The sequence below is a fragment of the Mus caroli genome, unplaced genomic scaffold (assembly GCF_978045245.1).
Source record: "Mus caroli unplaced genomic scaffold, Mus_caroli_1 scaffold_18, whole genome shotgun sequence".
NCBI classification, from domain to species: Eukaryota; Metazoa; Chordata; class Mammalia; order Rodentia; family Muridae; genus Mus; species Mus caroli.
In genome coordinates, this window is record NW_028227273.1 from 27,179,168 (window position 1) to 27,203,457 (window position 24,290).

Sequence of the window (24,290 nt, forward strand, 5' to 3'; positions counted from 1 at the left end):
TGATTTGACGGATTCACTGGCTTTAAATAGTTTTATGACCTTCACCTCTAAATCGCATCCCTCCCCATGTTGAGGCTTAATCAACCTTGATCTAGTTCTCCAGCCGCAGTTCCCAATGAGCCATGGAGGCAGGACTTCCTCCTGCTCCTGTGAGGTGCTTTTTCAGCGAGAAGGTAAGCAGGCCAGAAACCTCCTCTCTGCTTACCTCCAGGACTTTCTCTAAGTATCGCAAGGGAGTCGTTGGCCTGCTTCGTAATGTTATCCATGCTCTCCTGAAATTGACTCGTCAAGTTTTTCAACTCATCCAGCTTCAACTTAATGCCTACATGAGGGAAAAAGGAAGGGTTCATATCAGAGTAGTCTGCTAGGACGCTGCTTAGGCACAGCTTTACCATACGTCAGCCATCCACAGGACATCTAGCTTCCTGCAGACACCTCAACCTTGAGAGTTTTCCTAGCAATTCTTAGCACTGTTCATCACAGACATGGCAGGGGTGGGGGAGTTGGTTTGTAGATCATTTTGTCTATTTGGCTGTTGTCTGTATCACTATTACTTGTTCCTGAATCTCATCCCTAAATTTACAAAAGCACGAAGAAGAAGACACGATTGAACTGTCCTCTGTCAGATGGTGAGTTTCAACCATGCTGGAACATGCCACCTCAAGGCGCTCAAGTCCTGTTGGTGCTCTGGCTCTTCGTGACCCCTGACCTGTCACTCTGGCCAATCAGCAATTCTCTATTCCCTTCCCTGAATCTGGACTCATCCCAGCTTCCTTTAATTTACACAGTTGGACCAAAGCTTTTACAGTTTCGGTTCACAGTATGAAGCCACATTTAGCATTCTGATCTGAGCACATGATCAGAATATGGAATTTTAACTGGCAAGAAATTTACAATGTAATAAGCTAGAAGGACCTTTACCTGTGCAAACTCACTCCAGTGCCTGTCAGCACTTGTGAGTTAGTGAGCAATAATTGTGAAGATCTAACATTGAAAGGACAGGGGAGGTTCTAAGCTGTCTCACTCACAGAGAAACAAAACAATGCCCTGGCCTAACCCTTGCTTCGGACAGCTTCGGGGAAAGTCTAGTCCTTAAGTCATGGAGCTATAAGAGGGTTCACTTACAAACTGCATCAATGTAAGAAACATATTATACATTAGGAAAATTCCATGCCTGCACATTTTCTCTTACAGAACAGATTCTTGCCATTCTATGTTATGCATATTAATATAGCTCTTACAGTCCCAGATAATTGCTTGCTGAAACTTTTGAACTGCATAGGTGTTTATGGAAAAAGATTGGTCATTTATGATTTAATCCAGTGACATTTTAGTGAGAGCCTATCATAGTTCTAGCCAGGTGAAAAATGCAAAGATGCCATCAGATATAACTTATTTCAACAAGGAACAGGGAAGTTTGGGGAAAAAAGGAGCCCCTGTCATCTGTGACCCCACGCACACCAGGAAGACTGAGGGTAATGTCAACTCAAGTCATCCCTGGAAGCTGGTCACAAAGAAGGCTTGACTACAGAGAAGCATACACATTTGAGTAAGCAGTACCATCCCACGATTCGGAATCCCATGATGTTCAATTGGGAGGCATGAAATTACAGTGTTACGGAGAGAGACACGGGAAGCTTCAAATTGCTCCAAGAAAAGAGAGAGTTCTCCCAGAGTTGTGTCGCTGTGTGGGCACTCATCCCACACATCCAGGCACAAACTGACCTTGCTGCTTCCTCCTGGTACCCACGCTTTCCTTTAGAAACCGGGACGAGCGCTGAAGGACTGCTTTCCCCCGAGAAGCCAGGGATTCAGAGATCTGAAAAACAGAATGGTTCAGGCACAGGAACCTCCCTCCCAGAGAGAGAGCAGCCCCATCAGAAGGGCATCAACCAAGCTCCAAGTAAGAAAGCCAACCTCAGAGCCGGAGGCCAAGGTCACTGTCTGAGAGGAAGAGCACAGAGATGTTTTTACGTGTATAAGGAGAGGAACCAGCCGTTACACAGCTGTGAGTAAAAAGAGATGCTAAGTATTATCGGGACAGCATGAGCGTCCTCATCACAGGAAACAGAGATTTCCCCTTGTTTTAGTAGTAGTCTTAGTTTTAGTCTTCACAAAGAAGTAGAAATGACCAAAAATGTAGAAAGGGTGATACAATGCATTTCTAACGACCCTCAAGTCCAGGTCAGGGCTCACTTGATTGCAAGTGAGGAATTTAAGGCCATACTGTGCAGCATAGTGAGACCGGTACTCTCAAAATTATTTAAGAAATAAGGGGCATATGATATGTTAAAACAAAAAACAAACAAGCAAGAAAAAACCAGCCAACCAAGCAACCAAACAAATCACAAATAGATTTCACCAGAAAAGAATGTGGAAAAATACATATTAGAGCCACTAAGTGTATGCTCAAAAACCTTGTAGAGCAGTGGTTCTCAACCTTCCTAATGTTGTGACCCTTTAATACAGTTCTTTATGTTGTAATGACCCAACCATAACGTTATTTTCATTGCTACCTCATAACTAATTTTATCACTGCTAACGAATGATAATGTAAATTTCTGTGTTTTCCAATGGGCCTAGGTAAGTAACCCTTGTGAAAGAGTCATTTGAACCTTGAGGTTTGTTCAAACGGGTTAAGAACATTGTTTCAGAAAAGCCTTCCATGGTGTGCAGAAAAGGAAGATGTGCAATGAAGGCCAGATATTTCTCACCAAGTCTGTCTGATTTGCCATCTTGTGAGCATCAGCAGCCAGCGTCTCTGCTTCCTCTGTCAGTGTCTGGATGTTGCTGTGGACGTGTGCCGCACTGGTGGCATTCAAAGACACGTTTCTAACATTTTCAAGGTCTCTATGGAATCAACATTATTTAGAGGTGTTATTTCAAGAAACGATTAGTGGACACATTCATGGGTAGAGTAGATTTCTACTAACCCTGAAAGTCTTCTAGTTTCTTTCTTCTTAGAAAAGAATCCAGGACCAGCAAGTCATGGCTTCCTCTCTACACACATAGGTTATGACTAGAAATCTGCCTGTCATGCCAACACTACTCAGAAAGGTTTTTAATTAACATTGAGACCCATGATGGCCACTTCCTATAGAGAGCCATGCCACCAATTCCTACTATCTGTCCTCCCCTCTCTCTAATCCATGTTTAAGTTCCCAGTTAGTGTTGGGGTACCCCTGCATGTGTGTATTGGTGATACTCTCTCTGGTAACTCACTTGTTTATTTCCAAAAGGCTTTCTGACCACATGCATGGGTGATGGGTTGGCCCCTAAAGGCCATACCCCAATTTGATGAGATCCACCTCCAGGAGAACCAGAAAATATTTCAGTTGAGTTTTATTCTAACTAGCAGGCACATAGTTTATGAGTTTGCCATCTGGCAAGGGTGCAATCTCGCCAGCTCTATAAGGATAATGAAATGTGACTGTTGACACATCTTTGCCTGCCGAGAGAATCACTTCATTTTCTCGCCAACTTTATTGAATTGGTCGATGCTCACACCAGACATCAGCAATCATTGTCTGTTGCTATCTGACTGGGAAACTCAATGATTTAATTTTTGATAAATTAAAAATAACACTACCTGACTATCATACTCAAATTGCTTTCACTACTCTTATCCTAAACAATCAAGGTTTTAGTCTAGCTGTGGGTGGAGCCCACGTATCCTCTCTTTTAGGAATAATGGGAGGCCCTGCCTCCACTTTCTACCACTGGTTGCCATGGTACTCACAGCCATTCATTCCAGTACCTACCTTCCTTGATAATCTATTGAGTTTTGTTTTTGTTTTTGTTTTTTGTTTTTGTTTTTGTTTTTAAATCCCTTTGGCTGTATAAACTCATGACACTTTCTCAATGAGGCGTAGTTTCCCATTTTCAAACATTCCTACCCCGCTTGAACTTTTTGCATCCATCCTTTATAACAAAGTTTAAAGAAACAAATCCACCTGCTAGCCTAGACCAAGAGGCTCCATAAGGAGGACCACAAATTCAGAGTTAGCCTGGGCTACACAGTGAGTTCGAGGCCAGCCTAAGCAGTTTAGTGAGACCTTGTCTCAAGATAAAAAGAAGAGGACTATGAATAGAGTTCAATGTTAAGAGTGACGACCTGGTGTACATTCGGCCCTTGGTTGGTAACTGTAACACACACACACACACACACTTGCACCAGCAGGCAACAGACATGATTGGATGTGATAACTTTTAGCACTGGCAAAGAGACTTCTATAGGCAGAGTGTGTGCATCCGCATCCGCATCCTCCATTTGAACCATGGATTCCAAGAACACAAGATCTATAGAGAACACAGCATCCTTGTACAACTCATGTGCAGAGCACGTGGGCACCATAGGTGTGCCCAAGCTGTGATAGCCTTGTATTCCTAGTATTCTGTTTGTATTTTCCCATCATGCATACATGCCTATGGTAAAGAAAGCTGGCAGACACGGGAGGGAAACTGACTTGCCACACAAGTGAAATAGGAGTCTCAGTTTTACATGATGGAATAAAGGTTCACGGGAGAGAAGGCTCAGCCCGCCAAAAGCATGCTTTAAAGCATGAGTATCTTGCTTCTATTCCTCAGACGCTGTGATGGTTTATATATTCTCAGACCAGGAGTGGCACCATCTGGAGGTGTGGCCTGGTTGGAATAGGTGTGTCACTGTGGGTGTGGGCTTCAGACTCTCATCCTAGTTGCCTGGAAGTCAGTCTTCCACTAGCAGCCTTTGGATGAAGACATAGAACTCTCAGCTCCTCCTGCGCCATGCCTGCCTGGATGCTGCCATGCTCCCACCTTGATAGTAATGGACTGAACCTCTGAATCTGTAAGCCAGCCCCAATTAAATGTTGTTTTTTTTATAAGACTTGCCGTGGTCATGGTGTCTGTTCACAGCAGTAAAACCCTAACTAGTACAGATGCTATGTGGGGGAAAGAAAAAAAATCCAAGCGTGGTGGCTTGTCATCCCAGTGCTGGGGAGACTAAGACAGACAGGGCTCTCAAGTCAGCTAGCCTAGCTTATGACAGACAGGGCGCTCTAGCCACCTAGGCTAGCCTATGACAGACAGGGCTCTCTAGCCACCTAGCCTAGCCTATGACAGACAGGGCTCTCTAGCCAGCCAGCCTAGCCTACATGGTGAATTCCTGGTCAGCAAGAGACTGTTTTAAAATATGTGCACCACACCTGAGGATAGATATCAAAGGTTGTCCTGTGGCTTTTACATGCATATCTACTTAAATACACATGCATCTACATGTGTGTGCGTGTACTCAAGCACAGGCACACAGGAGTGTGCATGCAGGGGCGTGCATGCAAAACCAGCATAAAAATGATTCAGCACAAACCAAAATGGCCACCCTCACCCTTGGGATGAGGGCCAGCAAACACTTCCTGGACTATGAATACTGTGCAGCAGTCTTACCTGTCCAAAGCTCCTGCCCTGCTCTGCAGCTCAGAAGCATGCTGCTCTGCCCTGTGGACCAGGTCACGGGCTCTTCGTTTGGACATCTGCATGACGAGGTCATCTACGTGGCTCCTGATTTTGCTGGCCCACAGAAGGAGTTCATCTCGGTGATGCTCCAGCTGCTGCGTGGAGAGATTACAATGGACGCATGTGACTGCTTAGCTACGAGTGTGCGCGCACCCGTTGGCGAGGTCTGTGGCTGCTCTGGCAACGGCAAGGGCTGTCCAAATTGGAACTTACTGTTAGGGTGTCTTGTGCAGCAGCTGTGTGAGTCCCGGCAGCATCCACCCATTCTCTACCCTTGGCAATGAGCTCTGAGGTCACATTTTGTTCTTCTTGAACACGCAGCTTTTTCTCCTGCATAAAAAAATCACCAATTGAGGATATATCATGAAAGAAAGTCAGCACCCGATTTTGGCTCCGAACGCCACCTGTAAGCCAGTAGCCAGGCTCACTTTGTTAGGAGCTAAAGTTGGTGCTATCTACAAATAGGCCTGTGCAGTTGCAACTCCTAAAGGAGAAGGAGCCACTGAGACTCACCCGGAATTCTTTCAGGTTGGCCTTGACGAGGAGCAGCAGGAGGTTGCTCTCCTGGGTCTTGCTTCCAGCTTCCTTAAGGAGCTCCTCTGCAGCCTGCAGTTGCTCACTGTGGTTGGAAAGGAGGCTGTTGGCCTCCTTCAATGCCTTCAACTTTTCCTGAGGCTTCTGAAACCTTTTCTGAATCCGTGACAATAAGTCTTTAGCAGCCCTGATGAATAGAAATGGTTCGCTTAGAACGTAAATAAAAACAAAACTTGACTATTATAAATAAGCCTGCTATGAACATAGTGGAGCATGTGTCCTTATTATAAGTTGGAACACCTTCTGGGTATATGCCCAGGAGAGGTATTGCTGGATCCTCCGGTAGTACTATGTCCAATTTTCTGAGGAACTGCCAAACTGATTTCCAGAGTGGTTGTATCAGCTTGCAGTCCCACCAACAATGGAGGAGTGTTCCTCTTTCTCCACATCCTCGCCAGCATCTGCTGTCACTTGAATTTTTGACCTTAGCCATTCTGACTGGTGTGAGGTGGACTCTCAGGGTTGTTTTGATTTGCATTTCCCTGATGATTAAGCATGTTTGTCCCTCAACATAGGAATGGATGCAGAAAATGTGGTACATTTACACAACAGAGAACTACACAGCTATTCAAAACAATGAATTTATGAAATTCATAGGCAAATGGATGGATCTGGAGGATATCATCCTAAATGAGGTAACCTAATCACAAAAGAACACATATGATATGTACTCACTGATAAGTAGATATTAGCCCAGAAGCTCAGAATACCCAAGATACAATTTGCAAAACACATGAAACTCAAGAAGAAGGAAGAACAAAGTGTGGATACTTTAATCCTTCTTAGAATGGGGAACAAAATGTCCATGGAAGGAGTTACAGAGACAAAGTGTGGAGCAGAGACTGAAGGAATGACCATCCAGAAACTGCCCCACCTGGGGTTCCATCCCATAAACAACCACCAAACCCAGACACTATTGCAGATGCCAACAAGTGCTTGCTGACAGGAGCCTGATAAAGCTGTCTCCTGTGAGGCCCTGCCAGTGCCTGACAAATACAGAAGTGGATGCTCACAGCCATCTATTGGATGAAGCACAGGGTCTCCAATGAAGGAGCTAGAGAAAGTACCCAAGATGCTGAAGAGGTTTACAGCCCCATGGGAGGAACAACAATATGAACTAACCAGTACCCCCAGAGCTCCCTGGGACTAAACCACCAATCAAAGAAAACACATGGTGTGACTCGTGTCTCTAGCTGCATATGTAGCAGAGGATGGCTTAGTTGGTCATCAATGGGAGGAGAGGTCCTTGGTCCTGTGAAGGTTCTATGCCCCAGTATAGGAGAATGCCAGGGACAGGAAGCAGGAGTGGGTGGGTTGGGGAACAGGAGGGGGGAGGAAATAGGGGATTTTTAGAGGGGAAACTAGGAAATGGGACAACATTTGAAATGTAAATAAAGAAAATATCTAATTAAAAAAGTAAAGCTTGAGTCTTGAGATGCTAATGAATTTTTATACATTCATAGTTTCTTTTTGGAATATAAGTGACTGTATGGTGACTGACTTTATTTTTGAGACAGGCCTAGGCTACACTGCTCAGGCTGATACTGAACTCACAAAAAAATCTCCTGCCTCAGCATCCTTTGTTGCTAGGCTTATGAATGTAAATCACAATGATTAGCATGGATCCTGACTGCTTGAGTCCAGAGGCAATTCTTCTGATGATGATGTGCATCAGTGCATGTGTATGCGTGTAGGTATGTGTGCCTGTGCATGTGTGTGTGCACACGGGTGTGCATGTGTGTGTGCCTGTGTGTGTGCCTGTGTGTATGCATGTGTGCATGTATGTGTGTACGTGTGTGCGTGCGCGTGTGTGTGTGTGTGTGTGTGTAATGGGGGACGGAATGCACGGATACCATATCACACATGTGTAGCAATCCTGTTGGAGTTCCTGGCCTGACTTCCTTCAATGAGGAAGAGCGATGTGGAAGTTAAATGAAATAAACCTTTTTGTCCCCAAGTTGCTTTTAGTCATTGTTTCATCACAACAGTGGTGAATCCGGACTAGAACACACAGCAAGCATTTTTACCCAGCGAGCCATTGCCCCAGCCCTTGACTGGGACAGCAACAGTTACAGGCAGATTGACTGTTTCCTAGGTAAACACACTGACTGTATTCGAGAACTTCTCCTCACATTTGAGCAGTGAAATTAAAATAAGCCACCTCAGTGAAGCCCAACCTGGAAAACAGTGACTATATTCTCTGTTATCAGTGGCAACTGCATCTGGGCAAGAGACTGAAAGAAGAGGGCAACTTATTTGTAGGGTGGAAAAGCCTTTTGAGGCTGATTAAACAGTTTTTACAAAAACCTTGAAGTTCAAATTGCTTAAAAGATGCAATTGTCACCATTGATAAACACAAGGTTTAGTAAATAAGAAAGAATTGCCCTCTCTTATTTATTTATTCATTTTTTTTTTTGAGATAGGATCTTAATATGTTGTCCTGGCTAGCCTGGAACTCACTCTGTAGACCAGGCTAGCCTCAAACGCAGAGGGATCAATTTGTCTAACCTCAACCCCATCCGTCTCTGCCTCCCAAGTGCTGAAAATAAAGGCGTGTGCTACTGTCTATGTAGGAGACTTCCCTCTATTCCTTTCTAAACATGATCAGTAGCCTCAAACACATGAACTGGACCGGTGACATCACACTCTTAGCTTTTTGTGAAGCCATGGAGAATAAGTGGTTTTCCCCTAGGTTGCTGTTCTTTGCAATCCCATGAATTTTTGCAAGCCCATCAAACAGACACAAGAATAGCATGCTCTGGTCTACTCCTTAGTCTACCCCCTCCCTGGAAACTCTCTGCACATCAGTATCCTGAAACAGGAAGACGTGCAGTAAAGAGCTGGTCCCGTTGGTACATGCTGCCCCTCCTACACTCATCTCAGAACACATTTCTGTATTGAAGTTCTCTTTGAATATCCGTTGGGTCTCCAGCACGAGGAAACGGTCCACTCAGCTGCCAGGGATCATCTGCAGTGTGTGGATGTCACATGGCAAGCTGGAGTAAGCTGTCTTCAGTGAGGCCAGTGGGCAAGGTTGTAAGTATCGACACACTCCTCCCACTGATACGACAGTGAGTGGCTCCACTGTGCAAGCCAGGAGATTGTGGACAAGCACTGAGTTCCTGCCGGGAGTCCAAGCACTAAGTTTCTGCTGGGAGTCTGGCATTCAGATGAGCTCTATGGATGACCAGCGCCCAGTAAAGCCGAGGATACTGAATTTCTAATAGCTTCCCCGGGCAGGTATATCACCCGCACTGCATGCTCCCTACTGGGGAAACAGGTATAGGGTACCTCCAGTGAATTCCCACACATCCTCACAGACTCCTCCCATCTCATTTCTCCTCTGGCTGCACAGCCTTAAAGAATCTTGGCTGTAAAGTCAATTACACGTCAAGGCCCGGGAGTTGCAGTGAGCTCCCGGCATAACATGAAAATGACTGGTATATGTACCAAAACTGTTTACCCAGACTCAAACACCAACCAGGAATTTTACAATGATTAAAATTGGTAAAATGACGATAAATAATCCATGACACTGGGAGAGGGATTATTTATGGAAACTAGAAAGTGGTGGCTGGAGAATACACTTTGAACTCCCCCCCGTTATTTAAAATAAAAGTCCCCTTCATCATATAGATAGAGGAAAGAAATATAGATTGTGATTTACAGCTTTATTCCAAACAGAAAGAGAGCCACAGTAATACAGGAGGCTGCCCCAGAGGACCCAGCCAGTGGGGAGGTCAGGGGACAGGGTAGGCAGAGAGGGGATGGTGCTACTTTCCATGTCTTACATCAAATGTGTACTCAAAAGTGGACTTTTCCTAAGTGGTCTAGAAGTTCTAGTGGGCATAAAGATTCTACTGTTTCTCTGGGTGTCGCCAACTCCTGACACCATGTTTGCACCTGGGGCTCAAACCTTTCTGTTGAGCGAACAAAGGAACTGGTGGTTGCGGGGAGCCATGAGAAAGGGGGCATACTGCAGGATGACTGAATCCCCAGGACTGCCAGCCTGGGACTGCATGCTTAATAAGCTCCTTCCTAGGCATAAATTCTGTCCTATGTGGGGAAGCCAACATCCTCACTGCATAGATGGGCATGCTGTGCCCTTGGTACCCGCTCTAGCATCTTGCTACTTTATAACACCCAGTTCAGTTTTCCCAGGGCCTCCCCAGATTTCATTGAACCAAGTAACTAGATCACGAGACCTCGTTTCAAACCCTATCTAACCACAAGCCTTTCCTTTTAAGTTCCAGTTACTCAACGCCACAGGTCAAAAAAAAAAAAAATGTGTTCAAGGACAAAAGGAGATGTGACGGTGTCATGCATGTTGTGGGGGAAGGCATATAGTACTTTATATTAACATGCTTGTGGGACTAATCTGAAAACAAGCCTTAGGCATCCCCAAAGTGGGGATGATTTGACTAAGTGATCTCCTACTGTCTACTCTGGTAAGATAATACCCTGGAATACAGAAAAAGGGGCTCATAATCTGCTTGTAGGAGCACAGACTGTAATCCCAGCTTTTAGGAGGATGAGGCAGGAAAATTTTACGTTTTAGGCCAGCAGTGATATGTAGTGAGACCCTGTCTCAAAGCAGAAGAAAAAGAGGAAAGAAGGATGCTGAGAAGAAGGGGGGGGGGAGAGGAAAAGGGAGAAGGGGAGGGAGTGGGAAGGTAGGAGCAGTAGGAAGCAGAGGAGGGGTAGGAGGAAGAGGTAGAGAACTTGCAGTATAAATATTTAATATTAAGCATAGCAATATGGAAAACTAAGAAACACAGCTTGCCTAAGACATTGATCCCATGATCGTTCACAGTAACAAAATATACAAACGCTTCAAATGCTATCAGGAAGAGCAGAGCTTTAGTGAGTCTTGGGTAAGTGATTAGAACAATCCCGAAACTGCCTGACAGAAAGCCAATGCCAGCTAATAACCATGTGAGAAAAAAAACTAGGAAAGGCCCAGGAAGAAGGCACAAGTACCCCGATCCGTGTACACTATTCTCCGGGGTCACGCACAAGGTTTCATTAGGGCTTGTATGACCAAGTTCAGGGTTTCTGACAGTGCCCAGCTTATGATCTGATATCCTACTTTATTCCCTTCCTGACAGATTACCTTGTCTTTGATCTATCTATACAGTAACAGTTCACCGGGCTCTTTAGTGTATAGGAGGGAAAAATAATGTAGAGTCCCAAGAGGCCTACAGCACTGGACCAGTGATGGATGCTACTGATTTTGTTTACTCGGTTTCTATATTTGGAGGGGCAGATGCCCCTCTCTTTCTTTCCTGGCCACCAGCCTCTCTCCTCTCTGGCAATATTAATTCTCAGTCATCACTTTTCTCCATCATTTCCCACTCCCAGCATCCAGATACCTGGTTCTCACTGATGGTCTTTCGACACCATGCAGGACTTACTTGAGCTCAAGGGTAGCATTCTGCTGCATCTCTGTGAAATTCCTTTCCTTGATGAGTCCCAGCAGAGACGAAATGTTCTGGTGCATGCTCTGAAGGGCAGACACGGGTGGCTGGAAATCTTTACGCACCGTCTGATTCAACGTTGCCACCTTTTCTGTGATTTCTATGGAGAAGATTTATCACTGAGTAAGTCTCTTCTGGGTAGACAGTAGTGAATGGAAGCATGTGGAATGCTCTTTGGTGAGGAAAGCTCGGAACATCTAGGCCTGATTGGACCTCTAAGCACCCTGTGCATCCAAGTGCTCTCTGATATCACCTAACAAGCCACCCCCGGGGACTGGGGATTCCTAGCATATTTAATGGTAGTGTTCCTCTACAGCCACAAACCCATAAGGGCTCTGTGTTCACTGCCATGTTGCCCTGTGTCTGGGCAGACATGGACTTTGCAGCCATATCTCCTGTATAAAGCAGTATCTACCCGGCTCCACTCTTTCACTGAGCGATTCTTGTTCTGATCCTTCTCCTACTCATTCCCCATAAATCTTTTCAGCACCGCGTTCTGTGCCTTGGAAGCTTCACATCATAGCTCTGAATGAACAGCATGGAAATTCTCTAGTAGTCAAGAAACCGACAACCGCATGCTAGACGGCATAAGAGAGCAGCAGAAGCACTCTGAGAGGGTGGCTCTGGCACCAAGCAGGAGCCCCAAGCCTGTCAGCTTTCTTGTGGGTAAGTAGGCATGGATAGAGCATTTCAACTTTGCTAGGGAGGGGCTGGAGACACGGATCCAAGTGCCAGGCATAATACAGAATTAAAAACGGGAAACACTCTGCGGTAGCCTGTGACCTGAACGTTTCTGGGTGCTTGTGCTATCAGATGTTCCAGTCCCTCAGCCCTAGGAAGCCCAGTCCTGCACTGCTCACACACATCACATGGTGACCATGACTCTTACTATCTATAAGCACAAGTCCCCAGTGGAGAGTCTGCCCATGCTACCTTTGATGTTTGCATGTAGCTGCTCAATGAACGTGGCCAGGGCTTGAGTCCCGTTGGAAGTTCTTTCCATTTCGGCGTTCACCTTCTGATGGCGTGCTAACACGCTGGTGAGCTGAGCAGACAGGAGAGATTCGGGTTAGTTACTTGAGTATCGCTCACATTTCTGAACTCTAGCTGTTGCCTCTTTTAAGCAACAAAATATATCCAGAACTAAAAATATATGCTATCTCGAACCAAGGTTAATATTTCGGGGCTGAAAGTTTGACTAGGTAGGTATTGAAATCACTTTAGACGCATTCACCATGAGAAGAGACGGTTTGTTTTTATAAACAATCTCAATGAGCAGAGCAGAACAAGGTGCGTCCTGCATTCCTACTGCAGTGCCTTTCAACCTTCCTGATGCTGCACCCCTTTAAAATACATTTTCTCACATTGGGGTGACCCCCCCAACCATAAAGTTACTTCTGTTGCTACTTCATAACTGTAATCTTGCTGCTGTTACAAACTTCAATGTAAATAATCTGTTTTCCGACGGTCTCAGGTGACCCCTGTGAAAGCGTCGTTTGAACCCCCTAAAAGGGGTCATGACCTACAGGTTTCAAACCCCCGCCATATGGCGAAAGCCCTCTATCCACATTAGCATCCAATTGTAGACAGTCACGTGTCATTGAATGACAAGGCAAATGACTCCTGAGAGCATTCTACACTGACTGCTTTGCTTGGGAAGTTGAATGAAGCAGGCTGGTTGGGATTCAACAGACAGCCCAGGCTTTTCACAAACGCCATGACAGACTCGACGTAGGAGAAGTGGGGTGGCTCAGTTATCTTGGAGCACCACTTAGGGTAAGAGAAGGCAAGAAGCTAAGCTGATCACCGTGTTGCACCCAGGGCAACAGTGGCCAATCAGAAGCCTTCTCCCACTGCAGCAGGGAAGCTGTGGTTAGAACTGTCTATTGATATGTGTCTGCTGTACAGCTAATCAGAACCTCTAGAACCTGCCAGCTGGGACCCAATGGCTCCCAGGGCCTGTGCTGACAGGCTGGCTGGAGCCGGATCTTTTTGTAGAGAACGCACCTCCTTTTGTAGATTTTCTGTTTGCTCTGCAATCCCTTCGAGCTGGATCTCTGCTCGAATCTTCTTGGCATTTTCCATTAATAAATACCTCTAGGAAAAACAAAAGACAGAGATTACATTGCCTAAAGCAATTATACCGCTGGCTGTATCACATTTAAAGTATTCCGTTCTTCAGAGAGTCATGGGCTAATTGCTTTTTGGTATGCAGAAGATATCCTAATTTCTCTAAGAGTTACTTAAAAGAAAAGGACTCATGTTTGGCCACCATCAGCCTTCAATTACAGCAACATCCCTCCATGGTGCTGCCTTCTGTGTGGCTACTACAGGGACATGAATTCAAACTCTGGTCTCTTAAGTAGAACCTGAGACAGGTAGCATTTTTGTAGACCAAATACAGCTTTATTTGACTATTAAGGTTGTAAACTATTAATGATAATTGTCAAAACATAAAGGAGTGCTTCCTAGGCTAAAGTTACAATGTATCCAATAAGAAGCCATCACAATGGTTTATAGTTAAGTGCTTAATCCATTCCAACATTCTAACCTCTTTTCTCCTCTGCCTAAAACCTTTCACAATGCTATAGAGCGGTCACATTGCTATTTAGGAAGGGTGGAGGTACACTGCCCAATTTCACTCTGTTGGAAAAAATAGAAACAATTCTGTTCACATTCCTACCCTCCAAAGAGTTTTGGATACAAATGCGAAGCATTAAGGGGATCAGTGGGTAGGTTACATTAGAACAAACCAGTCAGGCTTAGTTAAGATCTGAGTCAACCACTTAGCTGATAAATTCAAAACACAGCTATACCCCTGTGGCTAACCTGGCAGAACGCACCACTTATTGTCTGGATGTATGATGGTTGGACTAGGAATTGAAATATGTTTTCCTTCCTGCCTTTTGTAGAATTTTCTAAATGATCATAGACTCCCCATCTTTCGAAAACACATTTGGCCATGCAATACAAAGTGACATAAAAATATTTGCTAGAGCTTATCAGCTCCTCCCCAGTACCCGTGTGTGAGTGTGAGTCTGTGCGTGTGAGCGTAAGTGTTGTGTGTGAGTGTATGCGATATGGGAGCACGTATAAGTATATGTGAGTGGATGAGTGTGTGCGTGTGTGCATGTGTGAGTCTGTGAGTGCCTGTACGCACATGTGTGTGAGTTCATGTGAGTGTTGAGTGTGCATGTGTGAGTGTGTGTGAGTATATGAGAGTGAGTGTATGTGTGTGACTGCCTGAGTGTGTGTGTGAGTTCATGTGAGTGTGCATGTGTGAGTGTGTGTTTGAGTGCATGTGTGCATGTGAGTGTCTGAGTGCCTGTGTAAGTGTGCGAGTGAATGTGTGGGTGTGTGAGAGAGTGGGCACACACTAAGGGGAAGCTTCTATCTATAAACTAGTGCTTAGTAATAACCATCCCTCTTACTTCATGACACAGTGAATAGATTATTTTAAATATAATGTAGGGGTAAAAAAATATAATTTAGCAACATTTTTCCAATTAGAATTAGCATTCCAGAGGAGAGTGCTGTCTCTGAGTCAATTTCTTAACTTTTCTTGCCTTTGTTGACCAGATCTTTTGATAAAACACAAACCAAGGATGGACCCTCGGAGACGTTACTAGTCGGCCGAGGAGGAAGACTATTTTTTGTGCCCTGGAACTCTAATTAAAAATAACAACATGTATCAGAAAGTGGCTCATCTTTGGCATAAGTCAACACTGAAGCAGACATGGCCGAGGTTTATTTCTAGTATTTGTACTTGACACAGCTTTTTCAAATACCCAGAGGTCTGTTGGGGCAGGAGGTGCCACCTAATTCCAGAAGGTGGGACAAAATCTGTGAATAACCAAATAGGTTTCTGAGAAGCAACTCCATTAGAGCTCCCAGAAACCCAAGGGAAGTGTGGGATAAGGTCACTGTCACAGGCCACATGGGGGACTGAAAGGTTGGGGAAAAAATTACCCCCACTCCTTCTCCCTCAGTGACAGCTGTTCCTATCCACCATCTCTATATCCCTAGCACCAACCTGGAAATATTTAGTTGTATTTTCCAGATTTTCCAGGATTCCATAGGGAGCAGGGGAAACACCCGTGAGGTTCAGAGACAGAACGGCATCACCAACAGAATCCAGGTCGTTCAGCAAAGGACCCACACAGTCATCATCACAGGCTTGAAGAGAACACAGGGAGAAAACGAAGCTAACACAATAGGCTTTCATCCCTGAGCTACACAAGCCATGGTATTGGAAGGAGAACGCACACTCAGGGCCCCGTGAACCATACAAATCTCATTCACATTCCTGCCATGGGGGAGCTGCAATTCTCGACCAGGGGACTGAGGCTCAGCAAAGGCACACCCTCAGTGTCACAAAGAAAGGACAGGGAGCCCTGGGGTCAGCGCTCCTTCCCTCCCACTTGACCCTTCATTCCTCTTAATTGGGACTGGTAACAAGAATCCACAATTCCCTTCTAGCCTTGTCTCCACAGTCTGGGCGTTCCAGGACTTCCTCTTCAAGGACCGAGGGCAGTGGAGAACAGAATGGGGGTTATCTACTTATCACAAACACAGAAACAAAATCCAAAACCTTTTCCCGTGAGTATCACTAGATAGCATCCCAATGGCCCATGAAGACTTCCCGGGGGGACCTTGTCTTGTACTTGACAGAGACATCCATCAGAACTGGAGAAAACTAAAGAGGCCTGAAGTTTGGGCAATACAAATGAGAATCCCACAGGGGTGTTCTTCCAGGCTGACTGATGCTTGGTTTCAGTAAAGGAACCACTGAAACTGCTAAACGATGCAGTCAAGATTAGTAGCTGGGGGCCTTTAGTCGCAGACAGTCCTTGGGAAATTGAGGCAGAAGTGTGATGTTCAAAGCCAGCCTGGGCTTTATCTCAAGAGACTACCACAATCAAAGGTGTCTTGGCTTATTCATGCACAACTAAAGGTTCAATTCAGTAGGTATAACGGCGATATGTGTCCAGGAAATGTACAGTGCAATGTGTGGTATCCCACTGACCCTGTGGGTGCTGTAGCCAGGTCCCTCGTCAGCGAGGGAAACCCAACTTTAGGCACGCACACAGGAGAATCACCTACAAACACAGTCGCTCTCCATCAGGATGTGTCTCGGCAGGCATTTCTCGCAGTGGAGCCCTGTAGCTCCTGGCTTGCAGACACACTGCCCAGATGCACGGTCACAGTCACTGTGGACAGAGCCTTGGGGGTTGCAATCACACGTTTGGCAGCTACCACCTGCTGCTCGAGGGTTGCCGTGATAACCTGCAGAGCACCTACAGAAAAGAGGTGTAGGACAGAGCTGTCTTTCCAACCAGGCACACACACCAGGTCTGTCCAGGGGCAATCACCTATTTTTGCCAAAGGAACTGCAGAGCCCACACTCACTTTAGGAGACCTTGCTATGGGATAGCAGTGTGGTCACCCATTTGTACAAACACACACATTTGTAGCGACTCCCAGATTGATATCATAAGCATGCACCATATGCTATAAAAGGAGCAGACGTCCCTATCAACCTCCTTGTGACAGGCCAGTGACATACCTTTCACAGTACTGTCCTTCATAGCCAGGGAGGCAGGCATTGCACCGGAAATCACTGTCACCTTCCACGACACAAGTGGGGCTGAAACTGAAAGAAAGTTCTTTTTCCAGAAAGTTTCAGATATTGGCTTCAAATCTTTCTTAAATATTTATTCATCCTCACTGTTCAAAATGTCACACTTCATGGCTAGATGATCTAGAGCTTAAATCTATAGAACAAAAGGAACCTGCGGGCAGGATTATGGACACAAATCTCTTGTCTCCTGTGTTGGAAGGGGCCCTTGTTGCAAGGTGGCATCAGGTGAGTACTACGCAGATCAGCCTCCTGGATTATAGCTAGCTAGCCAAGAAAGCTTTCCTAGTCAAAAGGGGTCTTATTCTCAGAGGAGGAGTTTCCATATTTATTAGCTAATGGCAGAATTGATAAAGCATGGGAATTGGGAAGACCATATCTCACTGGTCATCACAGCTCCACAGGCTATGGCAATGAGCAGAGAGGACCAGCCGCAGAGAAGCTGAATTCTGGGTTAATGAGTGGCTGAAGTTACCACCTGAAGTAACCTGATACAGCTACTTGGCTGGTTCCTTTTTGGTCACACTCTCTGCCTCCACAGGATAGACTGTCCTGCGCCACCTGGAGATTGGAGTGGGTAACTGCAAACTACTGAAACCTCACCCAAACCTAGCAGTGAATCTGGTCTGGTTTCTTGCAGGGGAGAAAGCTGGAGATCCACAGGAAGAGCTCCCAGCCCTGCACTACCTCTAACATCTCTCTCCTTAAATAACGAGGCTTCAAGGAGACACAAATGCCTAAGGAATAAGCCAAACGATCCGGGTCTTCTCCAAGTTGTTCATTCCGGTGCCTCCTAGGTAGCCGCTAAGGGTTCGGGGGACGACAAAGTCATTATCCAAACCGTGTGGAAATATGTAAAGCAAGTAGTGAAACAGGCATGTGTGCACGTCTCTGGGTGCACATAACCACTGTCCACAGATGGGGAATACACATACAGAAATTATTTTTTTTTCAGAATGGTGTCAACATTGTCTAGTCAATAGCATAGGCAGTGCAATGGCCCCCAAATGAGTTATTGACTGACAGCTACACATCATGTATCTTTTCTCAGGGCTTGTGTGTTTCATCCTAGGCATATGTATACACAACCCTATTCCCTTACATCAAAAGGAACTGAATCACACAGCAGAACACACAGCTGAGAGCTAAAATTTGCCTTGAAAAATCCCAAAGGCCTGTTTGTAAACTTGGCTCCATTCTAACCCTCCATACCAACACAATCCTATTCAAACAGCCCTGAGACTACACACTTCCTCTTAGCATGTGCTTAGCATCTCCCCACAGGGACGACATTAACAGAGAGCACTCAGAGCTGCTGTGTCCTGCTGCCTCGGCACAGACTTACCTGAAAGGAGGGTGATGAGGACAGGTGCATGGGGTACAATCTCCAGGCAGTCCAGTCACCTTCCCATAGTAGCCAGAAGCACACAGATCACAGTGGTCCCCGGATGTGTGGTCCCTGCAGCTCTGAAGTTCCACATTTCAAAGGAGGAACAATGGAAACAGTCAGACATGAATGCTACCGGGTGATGGTTCTATAACCAACCATGCTTCCTATCAGCGAGATGCTCTTTAATTCTTAGGGAAGATGGGGGCATTTCTCTTCATATTTCCCAGGGCTCTGGAAGCTTTTCCAAATCTGTGACCTTTATTCACTATAAGACCATGTCAAGTCATATAGCCTAGAAACTGCCAATATGATCTACAGAAGGAGTACGGACCTGGCACCCAAAAGCAGTCAGGACTCAGATCTTCGAAATGCAGATCTAAAGTAGATAGAGACCCAACAGTGTGTCCACATGCCAGCTAGGGCTTGATGTGGTTGACATGAGAAACGTCTTGTGTCTTTGGGTGTTTGGTCTCCAGTTGGCACTGCCGTATGAGGAGAACTTAGAACTGCACGGAGCCATGCAGGAGGAAGCAAGTCACTGGGGCTGGCCTTTGAGAGTTTATGGCCTCGCCCCATTCCCAGGTCACTCTCTGCTTCCTGTGTGTGGACAACATGTGACCTGTCTCTGAGCTTCCTGCTCTGGCTGCTACGAATGCTTTGCCATAAGGACTCCCCGCTCTGGAACCCAAACTCAAAATAAACTCTCCCTTTTGTTAGCTCACTGTAACAGAAAAGTAACTAATTCACTGTTCAGTATTCACATACTGCCAGTATTCACTGGCAGCTGCCCTGGCTGAAGAGAATGAGCCAGTGATTTAGGAAGCAACCTGTGGAGGGAGGACACTTGTGGCAAATTCTTTTAACAACCAAATAAACATCAGTTAAGATCAGTTAAAATACCATGTTATTAGTTGAGCCAGAGACCTTATTACAAAACAAACAAACAAACAAACAAAAAACCAAACAAAACCAAAACAAAAAACAAAACAAACAAAACAAAAATCACTAACTGGACCACTCAGAGCTCCCAGGGACTAAACCACCAACCAATACATGGAGGGAGCCAGGACTCCAGATACATATGTAGCAGAGGATGGCCTTATCTGACATCAGTGGGAGGGGAGGCAGGCTTGATGCCCAGCATAGGGGGATGCTAGAGGGGTGAGGTGGGAGTGGCCAAGTGGATGGAGGAGTACCCTCATAGAGGCAAAGGGGACTGGGAAAGGGGGATGGGATAGGGGGTTTGTGGAGGGGTAATCAGGAAGGTGGATATCATTTGAAATGTAAACAAATAAAATGATTGATAAAGAAAAGAGTATATAGATGCATGTTTAGGCTCAAAGTGTGAGCAATTTTCATGACTGATTCTATTTAAAACTCTGTGCTGTACCATCCCTGCATATTTGCTCTGCCCCTGTGCACACAGTTCCCTGTATGGTGCAGCTGAGGAGGGGAGACACACCAGAACCAGAGTCCCTGAGAGGGCAATCACCTTTTCCCCTTGACAGCAAGAAGTGACAGAGCAAGAAATATTTCAAAACTACGCTTATAGACTCTTGAACTAGAAAACACTTGACCAAATTTGTTTTAAAATTTTATTCCCATTTCAACTGATAAAGATAGGTTTTGTTAGGATCCACTTGGCCTCTGTCTCCCTTCAGAATGGGGTCTTTGTGATCTCTTAAAAAATAAATTGCAATAAACACTGTTTCACCGACATAGCATGTCACAGGCAAGGACCAGATACTAGAAGACGAGCTAGGACAGAGACAGCTCTAGGTGTTCTCCAGGGAATGTCAAGTCCAGCACAAAGCAGCTCCTCTATCAGACAGTGGATTCTGGCCTCCTGGTGGCTGCCATCCTAGAGACTGACAAGAGTCCTGCTACTGAGGACTAGAGTTGAGGCGACATCAGTTGCTGAGGGAGACTCAGTGCCCCAGTGATGCAGAGATAGAGATGCCTTCTAGGTAGAGATGGCAGCAAGGACCTCCTGGAGGTCCTTGGAGGGCCTGTCTGGTCCCTAGCCTTCTCCTTTTAAGTCACACTGATAACGTGTAAATTTAGCAAACAAGCAAACATACCAGACACTTTCCAGTTTCGGGGTCACAGACATCGCTGTGGTTGTTGCAACTGCAGGGCACACAAGGACCCAGCAGAGGGCGGGGTCCCCTGCCACCACTTTCTGGGAGCTTCTCTCTGTAGTACCCAGGAGCACAGTCCTAAAGGAATACAAAAGGGACAAGAAAGTAGACCCTGGTGAAAATCTTGGCCAGGGTAAAAATTCTTCTCCAGCGACGACAGACGGCTAGCAGCACGCAAGCGCCACACCACTATCGGGAAGAAACGCAAATCACATCAAAGCTAAAAGCTGAGCATGCTGGCTCGTACCCATAATCACACCTATAGGGACTCCTGTGAGCTGCAGTCTAGCCTAGGCTACGAAGTGGGTCTCAAGCTAGCCAAGGCTGCGGAGTGGAAAAAAAAAGTCTCAAAACACTCTGCCACCAACAAAAGTAAAAGTCCGAACTCTGCACAAAAGCTAAAGTAACAACACAGAACACGTGTTGGGCCTGTACAGGAAGTGGTGTGCTTGTGTGCAGCTGGCACAGAGGAGAGAGACTGCAGGGTTCTACAAAATTAAAAGCGACATTAGCCAAGGCTAGCAAGTCTACCTCTGGTGGGCTCGAAAGAACGGCATAAAGAACCCGGAAGAGACACTCACATTCCCTTCCTCACAGCAGCGTCCACAGAAGCAACCCAAGGCCCCACAGAAAAATAATGACTGTGTCCAAGTGATGGGATATCATGCAGCCTCAAAAAGAAAGTCTAGTGTGTGTTAAACCTGGAGGAAGCCCAAAGGCAATGTGCTAAGTAGAGAGGGCAGCCACAAAAGCAGAAGTACTTCAGGATTCCACTCATGGGGGACTAGAGATAGCCAGGGTCCCAAGGAGCAGAAAGCAGGTGGAAGGCTGGCTTAAGAGATGCAGGTTCAGTTTGGTAAGAGAAAAGAATATTCTAGAGAACGATTGTATCCCCAGAACTGTAAGCACACCGCACGATGCCAGATCCTACACTCAAAAGTTGGCGAAGTCTATAAATCTGAATTTAAACAAAATAACATTTATAAATTCAAAAGCCAAGTTGTGGATGCTCTTGTGTTGCTACCCCATGCAGGATTGTTGTCAATGAGCATATCCCAGGGCACAGAGTGAACTGAAGTTTCCCTACCTGACAGGAGTGTCCTGCGGTGCCAGGAGGACAGACACAGAGCTCCAACAGCAACGCCGCCTCGCCCTCAGCGGGCAGCTCGACAGCTTTCCTGCCAACCTCCATGGAAATGTTGGCAATTCTGAGGCACCATTGGGAAGAGAGGCAGGAGAAGAGGCATTAACAATGAGACAAACTTCTGGAAACATTGTACAAGGTTTAGCATTTACATCTGTCCTGAGCTGGAGACCTCATCCTGTGGAGAAGTGCTGCTAACAATTGCAGACATGTCAGCATGCAGCAGGAATAGGCGGATACAGAAAGTAGGTCCAAGTCCGAACACCTTCAACATCCTGCCAGGGCGGCTCTGGCCAGCACTGAATACATTTCCTTATGAGGTATCACAGGAAGTATCATTATCCTTAGACATGGTTCCAAAAACAAGGTGGTGGTGGTGGGGGGGGAAGGACAGCTTAGCTTTCAGGGGTCTACGTAATCTTTATAAAGAAGTGTTCTATTTCATCTAAGATGGGAGGTGAAGAGTTGTAGTTAACACATTCCATCCCATAATTATAGTGTGATAGTCCTGATGGAATACCCCACAAAGCTACTGTGTTTATAGCAGGGTCCCCATCTGAGGGCATGCTTTTAAGGCGACATTTTGCACCCAGCCCTGGCTTGCTTGCTTTCTACTTCCTGGCTGCTATGAATTAATTGAGCAGCTAGTATGTGATGGAGCCAGCAGAACACAGATGCAAACCTCCTCAACTATGACCCTCTTGAGGTCCGGATGAGAAATAGCCCCACACGGGCTTGTGTGTCCCCTGAGGGTGGCACTGTTGGGGAAAGCATAGAGCTTTAAGAAGTATGGGTACATATCGCTAGAGGGAACATATCGCTGATGGGAGGGCGTAGACTTGGAGGGGTGACAGCTTCCCTCCACTTCTAGTTCATGTAGCATCATCTGTGTGGTTAAACTTTCTGCCCTAAGTGCCAGCGTTCACCTCCCAGCCACCATCTAGCCCTGTGGAACCCTAAACCATAATAAAGCTTTTCTTCTAGAATGTACATTGTGCCAGAGTGTTTATCGCAGCAACAGACGAGCATCAGAACCAGGAGGAACCTTTTCTCCTCATCATATGTTTCCCTCAGGCACTTTATCCTAGCAACAAAACACTGACGAATAAGCCGTCAATACTGAGCAAGATTTACACAAGGGTCAGTGATCTATCTATGAATAAAGACCTAGGTCATTGGAGTGAGGGGACAGATCTTCCACTACTACATCAGATAATGAAAACACGCGACGTTCTAAAAGCTCCGAAGTACCTGCTCTGCTGCAGTCCCTGGCCGTATGATGCTTTGATGAGGATGTAGTCAATATTGCTGAGAACAGACATAAAATCAGAGTGTGTGACGTGTTTCTCAGACACAGAGTTAAAATATTTCCAGAATTCCTGTGGATGAGAAATGGGACCAATGAAATTCAGAGTTCACAACTTCACAGACATACAACCTTAAAAGGAGAACACAGCTCTTTCACAAACAGCTTCAGACATCAGCCCTGCTCCGGGGAGGTCAATGAACTGACGAAGATTTGCTGTAACCTAAAAGGCAGGTGGTACATACAAGGAGGAAGACACATCCTGGTAGGGCAGGGCGGGGCGGGGTGGGCGGGGCGGGGCGGGGTAGAAAGATGTAGGGTTTTATCATGAGACTAGAAACAGTATACAATGTTAAAGCCTAAGAGTTGTTTCTGGAATTTTCCATTTGATATGTCTGGACTTCAGGTGACTTAACATCCAACTCCATGAAAAGCAAAGCTGTAGATAAGCAATAGCTACTGTGGTTTGGCTTTCTTGAAGCCATGAAATATGAATCGCTCTTAGTACTCTCTGTCAGCTGGCTGGAGGCTGTCTCCCAGGGTCTCCTGGCTCTGGGCTTTTCTTAGCCTGACAGCAAAGTTCGTATGCTTAAGGAACATATGTGGGACAACCATACATCACCTCTTTCATCCGCACTTCGTAATCCTGTCTCACTCCATTCTCAGGTGCTGGGGCATCCATATAAATGACGTGCTTCCTGGCCCGACCTCCTTTGATGAGGACTTGAGGCTCATAATTGGATGTTCCGGTGCCAAGTGTAGAGTAGAAAGCCACACTGTACTGGAGTTTCCCACCATAGGCCAAGAGCTAACAAACAACAAACTTGTATTATTCCTCTGGGGCAGCCTTAGTTTAAGGCCACTTTACGGAAAGCTTGTCATTACAATATATCCAACTAGGAGTTTGTCATAGGGAATCTGCCTCCACCTAATGCTGCTTATTAACGGTCTGTGAGATAGACTGAAACTAGTCTGGTCATTCCACCAAACTCAGTCTGAGAAGAAACTGGTGAGGTAAGGATTCTAATTTCAGGCTCTTTAAATTAAAATCATCAATATCTATAGGACTACTGGGGTAGATTTTTAAAATGTAAAGATCAAAGTGAG

The 24,290-nt window shown here is 45.8% G+C and overlaps 1 protein-coding gene across 1 annotated transcript in view; it reads right to left on the reverse strand.

The window, feature by feature from the left end:
• Positions 1-24,290, reverse strand: part of Lama1 (laminin subunit alpha 1) — a 128,318-nt gene that overhangs the window by 25,542 nt on the left and 78,486 nt on the right. Inside the window, exons 26-42 of the mRNA XM_021186178.3 lie at positions 23,806-23,991; positions 23,129-23,256; positions 21,821-21,941; positions 20,674-20,811; positions 18,548-18,669; positions 17,131-17,217; positions 16,668-16,861; positions 15,598-15,740; positions 13,572-13,661; positions 12,498-12,609; positions 11,502-11,664; positions 6,007-6,214; positions 5,707-5,823; positions 5,425-5,588; positions 2,715-2,850; positions 1,726-1,819; positions 206-322 (exon numbers count right to left, since the gene is read on the reverse strand). Of these exons, the coding sequence (XP_021041837.1) occupies positions 206-322; positions 1,726-1,819; positions 2,715-2,850; positions 5,425-5,588; positions 5,707-5,823; positions 6,007-6,214; positions 11,502-11,664; positions 12,498-12,609; positions 13,572-13,661; positions 15,598-15,740; positions 16,668-16,861; positions 17,131-17,217; positions 18,548-18,669; positions 20,674-20,811; positions 21,821-21,941; positions 23,129-23,256; positions 23,806-23,991 (2,320 nt within the window). The remainder of the gene's footprint in view (positions 1-205; positions 323-1,725; positions 1,820-2,714; positions 2,851-5,424; positions 5,589-5,706; positions 5,824-6,006; positions 6,215-11,501; positions 11,665-12,497; positions 12,610-13,571; positions 13,662-15,597; positions 15,741-16,667; positions 16,862-17,130; positions 17,218-18,547; positions 18,670-20,673; positions 20,812-21,820; positions 21,942-23,128; positions 23,257-23,805; positions 23,992-24,290) is intronic.